Here is a 12,381-nt window from a genome sequence, read left to right on the forward strand (position 1 = left end):
AAGTAATCTAAAAAGTAATATAAAATAAATTGTCAATAAAATGCTGTATTTTTTAACCTCAGTAAGGAAGGAAACAAGCATTTATCATTCTATATAATACTGTAGCCTGTGCCTTTAGTTTGCTTCTGCCACTTTCTCATCCAGCCATCCATGAAATGATTTTAAATGCAGTTTATAGTTCACTGTTTAACACCATTGTCCATTTTCTTGTGCTTCTAAAGACAGACAATAGGTTTTGTTAATGAGTACATTCATCCCATCATCCATAATTTTGTGTTATAATGTGCAGCAAATTGTTCTCTACTATTAAAAAAACTAAGAAATTGTTTTTAATTGTTTACAGTTTATAGATTTTATGTATTCTATTTATGTATATATTAATATACATTCACAGACATTTTAACTGCATGTAGGCTACTGTGTAGTAGCATGTAAACTATGTCCATTATTATGTATGAACCTGTACTGCTATAGCATGGTTCTGTATGTAGCTGTCAGAAGCAGATAATTAGATGCAATTGTGCCTATTATCTATAGAATTTGAATAAGAGGCTAGATAGAAGTTGTTAGTCTTATTTATGGTTATTTGGACAAGAACAATGCCCTCTTGTTAGAGTAGGCCCCCACATTATAATATGATAGAAAAACCAGGACAGAAACAGAGTCTGGTTTTAGTTTTAGTGTGGGAAAAGAGGAGCTGGATGCTTCAGTGTTGTGCTGCCAGGACTTTGGTTTTTGCAGAATAGTTGGAGCCTAAAGCTGGACCCGTGTGGAGAAAATCTATCTATAAAAAACAAGGTTTGTAGAGTAAACCAACATGGCCCACTTTGGGAGTTTTGTCTCCATGGATGATGAAAGTGTTTTAACCCGGGCTCATCAGGGAATGGAGCGAGAAACGCTTCAGGCAATAATACAACAGTGGAACTCGGAACGACTGGACCTGTTCGAGATCAGTGAGCCTGATGAGGTAAACACACACAGCCAGCTTGTGAAAGGATGGGTTTTGGGCCCATGCAAAGTAGAAACATTGTATGATTTTATTTCATTGAGAATGAGGAAGTGCAGAGTAAGGATATATAAGTGCTTCTGCGGCTGAGCGCAAAAGGGGGCTTTCACATTGGAGCTGTGTGCATCACATATCTTTCCATTAGAAACTATGCCATGTTAACTGACATGGAATATGATCTTAAATATGATAACTGAACATCAGTTAATAACTTTTCAGTATACCCTTTTTCTGTCATTTTTAGAGCACAAGTTTCTGTTTATCTGTTGACTTAAAAAACTAAGTGTAACTTGCACATCTGTGAAAGCAATGTTAGCCCTGTGCCGTCTTCTTGACAACATCTTTTGCAGGGACATCCATGCTTATTTCAACATGACAACACCAAGAAACATTCTGCAGGTGTTAGCGAGTGTGTGTGCTTCACTGGCCTGACCACAGGTCGTAACTGTCTCCTTAAAAATGTGTAAGGCAATATAATGCTCAAAATATGACAGTGAAGATACAGTTGTGCAGCTGAAGACTTTTATAATAGAACAATGGCTAAAAAGCTTTCAGAACTGGATCAGTTTGTGTCTTCAGTCCTGAAATGGTAATTAAGTTGATTGCAATCCATAACTGTCTCCAATTAAAAACATGCTGTGCATTATAAAGCTGCAGCTGAAGACTTTTATAACAGAAAAATGGCAAAAAGGTTTGAGAACTGGATCAGTTTGTGTCTGTTGTCCCAAAACAGTAATGAAGTATTGTTAAAAGAAAAGGTGATGTAACACAATGGTAAACATGCTCCTGTCCCAACTTTTTTTGGAACAAGTTGCAGGCATCAATTGTGGAATGAGCCTAAATTTACAAAAACCAATAAGATTCATAACTGTTATATTTTGTACCAGTTTGTACCATTTCAAAATATATGATTGCAAAGACAACACAAGTTTAACTTTAATGGCATTCAAGTTATCGACTCATGCTTCAGTTGTTTGTGCTTCCCAACGTTGCTTATTTATACCATGTCTAACCATAGCTTTCATTCCATTTCAGGACCTGGTTTTCCATGGAATCATGCGCTTTTATCTTCAGGACCACACTGCAGGGAGCTTTGCAACCAAGTGCATTCGTGTCTCCAGCACTTCCACAACGCAAGAGGTCATTGAAATGCTGCTTGAGAAATTTAGGCCTGATGTCAGCATTGAGCCTCACCCATACTCTATGTATGAGGTCTGTGGAGATGAAGGTGGGTTTAATATGTTTACATAGTACACCATTTTTTTCTTACTGACTTTGGGTCATTTAGTAGTAGTCTGTGAAAGCTTATATCTTATGTTCTGCCTGTGTCTTTGCTGAATGCTTTTGCTGATCTTCTGAGGAATTAGAGGGAAGGCGATTGGATCTCAGTGAGAAACCCTTAATTGTTCAGCTTGGCTGGAATAAAAACACCACAGAAGGCCGTTTCATCTTGAAGTATGACAGTAACATGAATTTGCAGGTGAGCTGGTTGCTCTAATTACCTGTTTTTTTTTCATCTGATACTGCCTTATTCAGCAGTATTCAGGATTCAAGGTCAGATGGGTGCTGAATACTTCCATAATTTTTTTTTAAATATTGGTTGTCACTTGTTGACATTATTTGTTTCTGTTTAGAATAATGGCTTGGAAGGCCAGGAAAAGCTTGGGGTGATACAGAACTTTAAGAGGACATTGTCAAAGAAACAGAAGACAAATAAACAGAAGAAAAAAGAAAGTATCAACACTACAACATCAGAAATATATGACCTGGCTACTGGTAACATGAATCGGTAAGACATTCAAATCAAGCAGAGCATGACTTAATTTTTTCCATGTCAGTCTTGTTTTAATGGCTAATTAAATCTGTCTTCAAGCAAGAACAATCATAAACAAAAGATAGGAACAATGGATGATGCTCCTAAGCCGGTGAATAACCCAGCAGCGATGGAAAGTTGTGTACTGAGGAATGAAGAAATGAAGTCAGGTAGAAGTGAAAATCACAGACCAAAATGCAGATCTTGAGACTGAAGTACTATACACTAATTCATGAGGATCTCTCATATCTTACAGAGGATGGCAGCCACAAGTCATTGCCCAGCCCTGTTAAACCAGCTGTAAGTTGTTTTACACTATTAACTATATACCAACAGGCCCATTCAGTATTACAATAAACAGTATTAACAACCAGTTTGCTGCTGTCCCATTCGTACTATAGTATTCTCCACAGTTAGAGAACAGTCTAGAAGGGCTGAAGCCAGACAAGCTTTCTCTGAATTATTATCGAGGCTGACAATCGCAGCTGTCAGAAGTACATTGTTGAGCACCTCAGCACACGCAGTAGGGATGGGCGATACCTTCTTTTTCTATTCTATACCAAGTAGTAATATTTCGATTCCAATACCAACACTTTTAAACAGGAGAATTCTTTGTGATTTCCACAGTGAAAATAAGCAAAAAGTGAACAAAAATATATTTGAAAGCTTTCGTAATACATAGTGATAGGAAAGAGAAGGCATTTCAAAGAGTAACATTCATTTCCAGTCCAAACCCACCTATTTAGCCTACAGCAGTTTAGCCTCACCCATTCACAATGAAGTTGTAAGCAATGTTTCAGTCTGGACTTTTTTATGAGGCACAGTACAGGTCAGCCATTTAGAACAAAGACTATTTGCATATTTGAGTCTTAAAGGCACAATAACAAAAAAAAACATGTTTAATTGTAAAGGATAAAAATAGCTTAGAAAATTGTCATATTACAAAAAATGAATTATAATTGTTGTACATAAATCCACACAAATTCATTAGTAGACATCAGAGGAAAATGTAGGATAGGGGCTTTTTATCTTGCTAGTCTTGGGACCCTAACAACCAGATGGTAAACCAATGGTCTTACCAGGTGTAATGTTATCACTATTGTAAGATTGTAAGATCTCTGGTGGCATTGTTGAGAAGTAAATGATATGAAATGTTAAAACAATTGAAATCTGTTACATACACTTTGATTTGACAGACTTTGACCTCATCATTTGCTTAACTTGAGCAATTCCATCTTTATTTACAGGGAAGAACACAGTGCACAGAGCAGCCCAATAAGAGGGGAATATTTAAGTCATTTACTCCAAAACAGCGTCACACTTTTGAACCCCAGAATGGAAGGTATAATCACAGCATTCTTTGACTGTTTTGTTTCTGGACACTTTATAGACCATATGGAAGCTTTTATAGCTTGCAGGTTAACTTCTTTTCCTTTCACAAATATAAATAACAAGTAAAATCACACTATTTGTTAAATTCTCTGAATGGCTGAATTCTCTCTGACAGCACTGTACTAGAGAACTCCAGGCTAAAATGGAATCTTCCACTAAGTATTCAGCTTGGAGAAAAAAGTAAGTAGGGTTCTTCTCTCTCCCACCAAGCAATGTAAATGAGAACTGACCAAAAATCAGAAGTTATACGAGTCATTTTTTTTGTTTTGCAAATTGTATTTTCCATTTCCATTGTTACAGAAGAAGAAGCTTTCTTGCTTGCTGTAGTAAACTACACCAACAGCTCCACAGTACACTTTAAGCTCTCCCCAGCCTATGCTTTCTATTTGGCAAGCCGCTTTGTGTTCAGTCAGAGTGAGGAAAGGAACAAAAGTCACAAAAAGACAGCACAAAGAGTTACTACTATCATTAACAGGATTGTGCATTTGATGGATGATGTCATTCAGGTAGGCTTTGAGAATGTACAGTGTAATTCACAAATTACTATTACCAAACACAGCAGCTTTATTCCAGAGGCAGTGTGTCTGACTCCCATTTTCTACTCCAGAAACAGAGGACCATTACTGTAGCTCTTGCCTTCTGGATGGCAAATGCTTCTGAGTTCCTGAACTTCATCAGGCAGGACAGGGATCTGGCCACCACCACATTCCATTCTCAGACTGCCCTGACTCAGCTGGTTCAGAAGGCTTTCACGTATGATACACTAAAACTCTGACATGTGTCTTGTATGTCATCCTGGATATGAATTAAGCTTAATATTGAACTATACTCCAATTCCAAAGATGATTTACCATTAAAATGTAGCATTTACTATTAATATTTTTAGGCTGGGCTTAGTCTTATTCTGTGGTAGGCCTGTCACAATTATTGCATAATTTCCTGATCACAGTTATTTGAGCTGACTGCAATTATTTAGACCAAAAACAATCTTTTTAGTTACAATGAATAATTACAATTAAATTGTTAATCACAATTACTAATATGACAGTTTGTCAGCTAAAATTTTGGGAGGGATCTAGGAAACCAGCCCAGTGTCTTCTGTTGATTCTTAATAATGTGTTAATGCTTTTTTAGCTACCTTTCACATCGTCTTCTGGCTGACCTCGAGAGTCATCTGCCCACTTTTGTGACAGATGCTGGAGAGCAGAGCACCCAAGCAGCTGGAATAGGTCAAACTTTTTTACATACAGTGCTTGTTAATCACACTCCGTATGAATTTGATAAACCCCCAGAAACAGTAACTCCAGTAGTCATTTTACTTTTACTGTTTTGCTTTGACCTTCCTCCAAAATAAAATCAAATAGCAAAAATAGAAATAAATACCTAAACAGATTGTTATAAGCTGGCTTGGTAACAGTTTTTGTCTTTCTTTCCTCCTGTTGTTCAGATTTTGTATTGGCTACTTTCACAAGGGCTATGAGCTTATTGCGTCGATTCCAGGTCAACCCTGCTCTCAGCATCCAGCTCTTTTGTCAGCTCTTTCACTTCATGGGAGCATGGCTCCTGAACAGACTCACTATGGCTGCCTCAGGCCCCAATCTGTGCTCACACTACTGGGGCATGACCTTGCGCCAGCGGCTAAATCACGTGGAAGCCTGGGCAGAGAGACAGGGACTGGAGCTGGCTGCAGACTGCCACCTGAGCCGCATAATCCAGGTATGAGAGAATTGTGTCAGGAATCAGACATTTTCTAGTTTGTTTCCTACAGCATATTTACTGGCTTCCAAGACGTTAAGCATTTGATTTTCCTCAGGCAGCAACTCTTTTGACCATGAACAGCTATGCTATTAAAGATGCACAGAAAATTCATTCCACTTGCTTCAAACTGAACTCCCTGCAGCTACGGGCATTAATGACTAAATATCAATATGCGCCCAAGCAACCTCACATTCCACATGTAAGTGCAAAGGTGTTATCGTCTCACTATCCGCATATATTAAATGTTGCTGTAGGAGTGAGTCTGGAAAATTGTTGTAGAAACATTTTTATATCATTCTAGGGTCTGATTGAGAGTGTGGTGGCAATGGCAGAGAGCACAGAAAATGAGGTGCTGAAGAAAGAAGGCAGAGAAATCAGAATAGAGGAGGATCTACACCTTCATCTGCCTTTCTTGCTTCCTGAGGAAGGTTACTTATGTGAGACACTGCAAGGCATTCCAAAGGGTTTTCAAGAGTTTCTGGAGCCAATCTGCCATAGAGGTAAATATGCCTACTTAAGCTTCATGGAAATAACCAGAGCAAGGATGGTCCTAAATTATTCCATCAGAGCCTGAGAAATCTATCTTTTCATTCTCAAAACGATTTCTGAAGATTTAAAAACTACCAATAGTCAACTCTTCAGAAACACATCCAACAATCGCCCTACCTTGCAGTGGCATAAGGACATCCTTACCAGTATCATGGGTTTTGCGACAGGTAGAACCTGTGATTGATAGGTATAACCAGGTCACTGCTGCCTATAGTTTTTATACTAATTTAATTCACTGGGAATCAGGTTTACAGATAACTTAAAGCTAGCTCAGGAAACACAAGATGTACAGATGTTGTGATATTAATATAATGTTGAACATTATATTATAGACATTTTCACATTACACAATATGCAAGAGGATATTTAGTTTTTCTGAGATTTGATCAGTTGGAACAGGCAACATAGAAACAGTAGAGCCACATCTAAAATACTCTCAAAAACTATGTGTAAAATGATTTGTATTTAATGTTTCACAAAATGCACTGTCTTAAATCCAGTTAAACAGTACTTATTATACTCACTTTGTAATGAAACATGCAGTTGGTGATTTTGAAGTTATAAGGTGATATCCTTGATATACAACCCCAATTCCAATGAAGTTGGGACGTTGTGTAAAACATAAATAAAAACAGAATACGAATGTGTTGCAGGCACTAAATTCAAAATGAGTGAATATTTGCAAAAAACAATAAAGTTTATCCATTTGAACATTGTCTTTGCAGTGTATTCAGTCGAATATAGGTTGAAAAGTATTTGCAAATCATTGTATTATGTTTTTATTTATGTTTTACACAACGTCCCAACTTTACTGGAATTGGGGTTGTAATCAAAAGAGCATATTGTACCAAAATTTATCACCATAAAATTAAAGTAGCATCCTCTTTCCGCCCCTATTTTACAATGTACTGTTTGCCACAGGAACAGTCACTGGATACTATGTCTAAAATCAGTGATGTTTCCCTTTAATAAACCATATTTAAGACAGTGCTGAAGTGTACTGCATGTCTGACTAACAGATGGTACATACTTTCATAATATCCTCAAAAAAGGAAATGTCTGTTTTCTTATCAGTGTTTGACCATGTGGTTTCATTTTCTGTCTTTCTCTCACTGGTCTTTATGCTCGCACTGCCTGTAGGCCTTTGTACACTAATGCCTCACTGCCTCTCTCTTGGGTCTTGGACTGTTTACTTCCAGACATCAGACAGTGTCCCTACAAATAGGTCAAATTGTGTAAGTTCTTCCATTCACAAAATCTGAGATGTACATAATAGATGAACAGCTTTACTGTGTAAAAACTCATTTTGTTTCTGTTGTTAATATTAGAAACCTGAGACTGTGAAAATCGTACTGAAGAAACCTTTGCGAAGTGGAATGGGCATAAGCATAGTAGCAGCAAAGGTGAAGCTTAGAACACCAATAGATACACCCTCTTTGTTGATAAAGCTTGTTTGTAAATTTTGTTTGTGATTATCATAGTTTGTCTATTCAGTAATTACCATCATATACAATTCATTTAGACAAGCGATATAGACAAATTTGTCAGCTGATTTTTAAACATGTGTTATACAGGGAGCTGGACAAGAAAAGCTGGGAATTTTCATCAAATCTGTTGTTCGTGGGGGAGCAGCATATGTGGTGAGTTTGGTTGAGGAGGTGACATGAACAAAGAATGTTAAATATGAATGACAAGTTCTATTTTGTTGATGCTTTTGTTCATGTCCATGCATGTTGTTTAGGATAGCCGATTGACTCCTGGGGACCAGTTACTTAGCGTGGATGGCAAGAGTCTTATTGGAGTATCACAAGAACGGTGATTTTAGTAAATAATATATGGCATGATAATATCTTAGATTAATGCAAACAGGTAATTGACACATACATGTTTTGTAACAGGGCTGCTGAGATAATGATGTGCACTGGATCATCCATAAGCCTGGAGATTGCAAAGTTAGCAGCTGTTTATTATGGTCTGGAAGAGGTGCTTACCCAGCCATCAACATCTAAAGGTGAATAAAAGCTATGGCCTGGCCTATGATGCACATAAAAATAACAACTTATAGCAAGCAATAGCACATCGATAATATATTTAAACCACAGCACAACAAATAAAGGATGACTGTAATATTATTCACTTAGGCCATTTCATGTGGGATTTGGGATCACCAATCTCATCAGCAAAGTGCAGGTGTGGCTACAGGTTTTTATTCCAATCAAGCAGAAACAAACCTGATTCACTTGTTGAGTCAGTTGGTCTTAATCATTAAACAGCTAAATAGTTATATGAGTTATGATTCTGCTTGGTTGGAATGAAAACCTGCAGCCACACCAGCCCTTTGTGGCTTTGATCAGTACCCCTTGTAATACAGTATACTGAAGCTTCTCAGCTGTTAGCAGGACCCATGGCGTGATTGGCATTTGAAATGTTGTTTTGTTTGATATAGTTTTGGCCATATGCAAACTAACCCACATTTTTGTTTTGCTTTTGCTAGCTGGTGCTGATGGTGAACAGGCCATCCAGACATCCAGTGGTCTTGATGTGAATGACATTTCAAAGCAGATTGCATGTGCTGCTTCAGCACTGCCAGGGGTGCGGGAAAATCACCACACAGCCAAGAAAGCAATCAGGAAGCAAGACCAGAAATGGCTCAAGCACAGACTGGAGTATCGCTCAAACCCCAACTTGGCATGTAAGTGGCCCAGAAAACTGGACCGCAAGCTCTCTGTAGCACTTTGACTTTATGGTTTCTCTTTGTCTTTACAGATGCGCTTCAGAATTCTGAGGAAATGTCTGTTGATTCAGCCGTGAATCAGATCACATCAGTCTCCACTGACAATATCATTGCTGGTGTGAGTAAACATTTAATTTCTAAGATAATCAGAATTGGTTGACTTCAGTGTGACAGTGAAAACAGCTGCAGGAATGGGTTTCTTGAATTGAGATGCGCACTTTCAAAATGCATAATAAATAATGGTCCTTTTAACTAGGGATGGCAATATGGCAAAATACCATATCACCATACTTCAAAACAGTTTCACAACACACAATATTTTTCATGATCTAATGAAACATTTAAAAACTGCTATTAAAACTATGCACGCAGTGTTTATTCAATGTTTCACACACTATACTGCACCAAATCTTATTATAGGCCTAATTACACTTTCATGAAACATGCACTCGATCATTGTTCTTTAGGCACTGATGATATTAACAATGTGCACAGAAAAGTGTAATGTTGATCAAAGTAACAAAATTTATCACAGTAACAAAAAAATATTGTTATATTGCCCACCTGTATTTATAACTAACTTTAGGTAATGAATAACTGTGAAGTAATAAAACTATACATGTACCTGATGTGTCTTTTACCTCCAGGAGGAATCTGAATCTGGCATTTCAAAGCTCTGTCCTGATCAGACTGGATCTTACAGGGAATATCTAACATTGCCAGTGTCTAGACTTCAGGGCAGTAAAGCACCAAGAATTGTTGAACAACCTCATATCTTCTCCACATTCTCCCGTGGTCAAGACAATGTAACTTCTGTGGTATGCATGTATTCTGTTTAAATAATTTTTGAACAAGTTTTACAGCAATGTGTATAAATACAAATTTTAGTACTGAAGTGAATCTCTGTACTTATTTGTAGAAACAGGCTCGTTCTCAAGAGAACCTTTCCTATACGGACAGAGGAGGCCCCCTAGTGGACAGACCGCTGAATCTGAACAAATGGAGTGACCAACAAACGGCAGACTTGGAGAGGAGAAACATGGGTGGACTGTGGAATATTTCAGCAGCACCTCAGTCTATGCCTGTGTCACAGCCAAAGCGGATAGATGTCCCGTTGTCCCATCCAACCAACACTCTATCATTTGGCACTTTCTGCCAACCCATGCCAGCAGCAAACAGCATTAATCTCAACTCGACCTGTTTGAGTCCTGCTCACGGTCAAGTCAGAAACTCACAGCAAATCTCTGTATTGCATAGCTACCATTTGCAACAACACAAAGGTCCAACGCTGGCATCCAAGCAGCTACTTCAGTCTTGCATCACAACTCAGAAACCTAAACCTGGTAAGGCCTGTGAAACAATGCAAGCTATAGTGTGCAAGTCTTTCCCTCAGGATAACACAGACAAGATGAGCCCCTCACATCCAAGTGATACCTTTGGGCCTCAAGGGTATAAGACTGTCAAGAAGAGCGATGTGCAACGTGCTGGAGGTGGCCTTTGTCCAGACCCATGGAAGAGGGAGGCCCGGGAGCAGTTGGAGAAGCTGCAGAGGCATCAGGCAGTGGACCTTCTGGAGCAGGAAGTGCTGCAGTTGCAGGCCAAAGTGGAATGCACCCTAGAGGAGAGTGAGCACCTGCGCAGACTCTCCCTTGAATGGCAGTTTCAAAAGAGGCTACAGGAGTTCCAGCAGAATGAAGACAAGGATGAGGAGGAAGATGAGGACTACATAACAGTTACCACAATGCAGCAGACTGTGTTGAAAAGCAATGAGCAGGTAGGTGGGTTTACTACTGAGTAGTGTCAATCCATGTGTTTTATACTCATAGCACCTATGGCAAGATTTAATGGGCAAAACTGGTGGAGCTAGCTCTTAAACATGCCTACATTAAAATACATTATTGTATCAAGTTTTACAAGTGAAAACAAATGTTTCAGCTTTTAATTTGCTATATATTGGCTACACACCAGCTAGACGTAATATTATATGGTGGATTGTTATGCAGCAGTTCTGATCTCAGTGGTTCTTCCAGTCCAAGGCAATGGAGTTGCATAATGGACAGAAGCTGTGTGAGAGTCAGGCTCAACTGGCACAACAACAGAAAGGCCATTCTGCTGAAGAGGACAGCTTCAAAGGTGCTTCAGTGAACGTGTTAAAACCAAATAGAGTGAAAATAGCTAGCTGTTTTCTGTAACTGTTACATCATTTACTGTAATTGCAGATGCAGTTCCTGAAAGGTCTTCTGAAACTAACACCCAGCGTGTCACAGTTTCCTTTGGGTAAGCTTCCTTCATTCATAGTACTGTTCATATGCAAAGGTTTGGGTGCCCATAGTCAAATAATATTTTGTTTAATTTCTAAGTGAAAATAAGGCAAAACATCCTTTAAAGGGAACACACTTCTGCACATTTTAATGCAGTGTTAATGGTTATTAGCTGAATCTGGCATACTAAAAAGTGACCTTTGCAAATGTGGCTGTTTTTTTTTCTTCAGGGTGTTAAGCAAAATAAACAGTAAATACATAGAAATTGTGCACTAAAATTTGCAGAAACCTGCCATATCTACGTTGTCTCCCTGTAAAGGGTATGAAAACTTATTTCCACTTAGAAATTCAACAAAATATGACCAGGTGTTCAAATTTTTGCATACGACTGTAGATACAGTACAAAACATCCCACAAGTGGCAAGGTTAAAGTAGGCTCATTCTTACTTGTTCAGTGATAAGGCATCAACTTTATGTTGAATATAGAAATCAGAATTCCTGAGAGAAAATGATGTTCTCTAAATTTTAATAGTAATTTTCAATTTTATTTAGATGATTTGACCATGTTACTATACTTGTATTGCTTCATTCTATTTCTTACAACACATAAAATAAAATAACTTTCTACTCACCTTCACATACACTTACTCACACATACATATTTTTTATTTACATGCTGTGTGTGTTACATGCTTTATCCCACTACAGTCAACTCAATCAAGAACATAAGAACTTCAAGAATGTAAGAGAACCAGAGAATCTGACCTTCAGGGAGCGACAGCAGCTGTTTTCCTTGACCATGAATGAAAAATACAAAGTCAAAGTATCATGATTGTGCCACTGTATTTGTCAATGTTGTGATCATAGT

General features: G+C 38.2%; 1 protein-coding gene across 4 annotated transcripts; it reads left to right on the forward strand.

Moving 5' to 3' along the window:
* Positions 1 to 337: 337 nt before the first annotated feature.
* Positions 338 to 12,378, forward strand: LOC108428602 (afadin). 4 transcript variants are annotated; one of them, XM_037541735.1, is made up of 26 exons: positions 338 to 967; positions 2,042 to 2,234; positions 2,374 to 2,486; positions 2,641 to 2,795; positions 2,880 to 2,989; positions 3,076 to 3,119; positions 4,067 to 4,161; positions 4,327 to 4,391; positions 4,512 to 4,717; positions 4,819 to 4,964; positions 5,346 to 5,440; positions 5,659 to 5,927; positions 6,025 to 6,168; positions 6,271 to 6,469; positions 7,659 to 7,753; positions 7,847 to 7,921; positions 8,093 to 8,158; positions 8,260 to 8,333; positions 8,417 to 8,529; positions 9,013 to 9,210; positions 9,285 to 9,370; positions 9,900 to 10,070; positions 10,172 to 11,026; positions 11,283 to 11,385; positions 11,472 to 11,529; positions 12,222 to 12,378. In XM_037541735.1, exons 1-26 carry the CDS (start codon positions 818 to 820, stop codon positions 12,343 to 12,345), a joined length of 4,002 nt encoding a protein of 1,333 aa, XP_037397632.1. In that variant the 5' UTR covers positions 338 to 817; the 3' UTR covers positions 12,346 to 12,378. The 4 variants fall into 4 exon arrangements, with proteins under 4 accessions (XP_037397632.1, XP_037397634.1, XP_037397631.1 ...); XM_037541737.1 differs by having other exon boundaries at positions 841 to 1,469; XM_037541734.1 differs by having other exon boundaries at positions 841 to 2,234.
* The last annotated feature ends 3 nt before the right edge of the window (positions 12,379 to 12,381 follow it).

This window comes from Pygocentrus nattereri, chromosome 10 (genome assembly GCF_015220715.1).
Source record: "Pygocentrus nattereri isolate fPygNat1 chromosome 10, fPygNat1.pri, whole genome shotgun sequence".
Taxonomy (NCBI): domain Eukaryota; kingdom Metazoa; phylum Chordata; class Actinopteri; order Characiformes; family Serrasalmidae; genus Pygocentrus; species Pygocentrus nattereri.

Excerpts from the sequence above, each read along its gene's own strand:
- LOC108428602 (XM_037541734.1), top strand. The coding sequence starts at position 1,778 with ATGGTAAACATGCTCCTGTCCCAACTTTTTTTGGAACAAGTTGCAGGC. Across the intron at positions 4,965-5,345 it reads CTGGTTCAGAAGGCTTTCAC|CTACCTTTCACATCGTCTTC; the intron begins GTATGATACACT and ends ATGCTTTTTTAG. Across the intron at positions 9,211-9,284 it reads CTCAAACCCCAACTTGGCAT|ATGCGCTTCAGAATTCTGAG; the intron begins GTAAGTGGCCCA and ends TTGTCTTTACAG.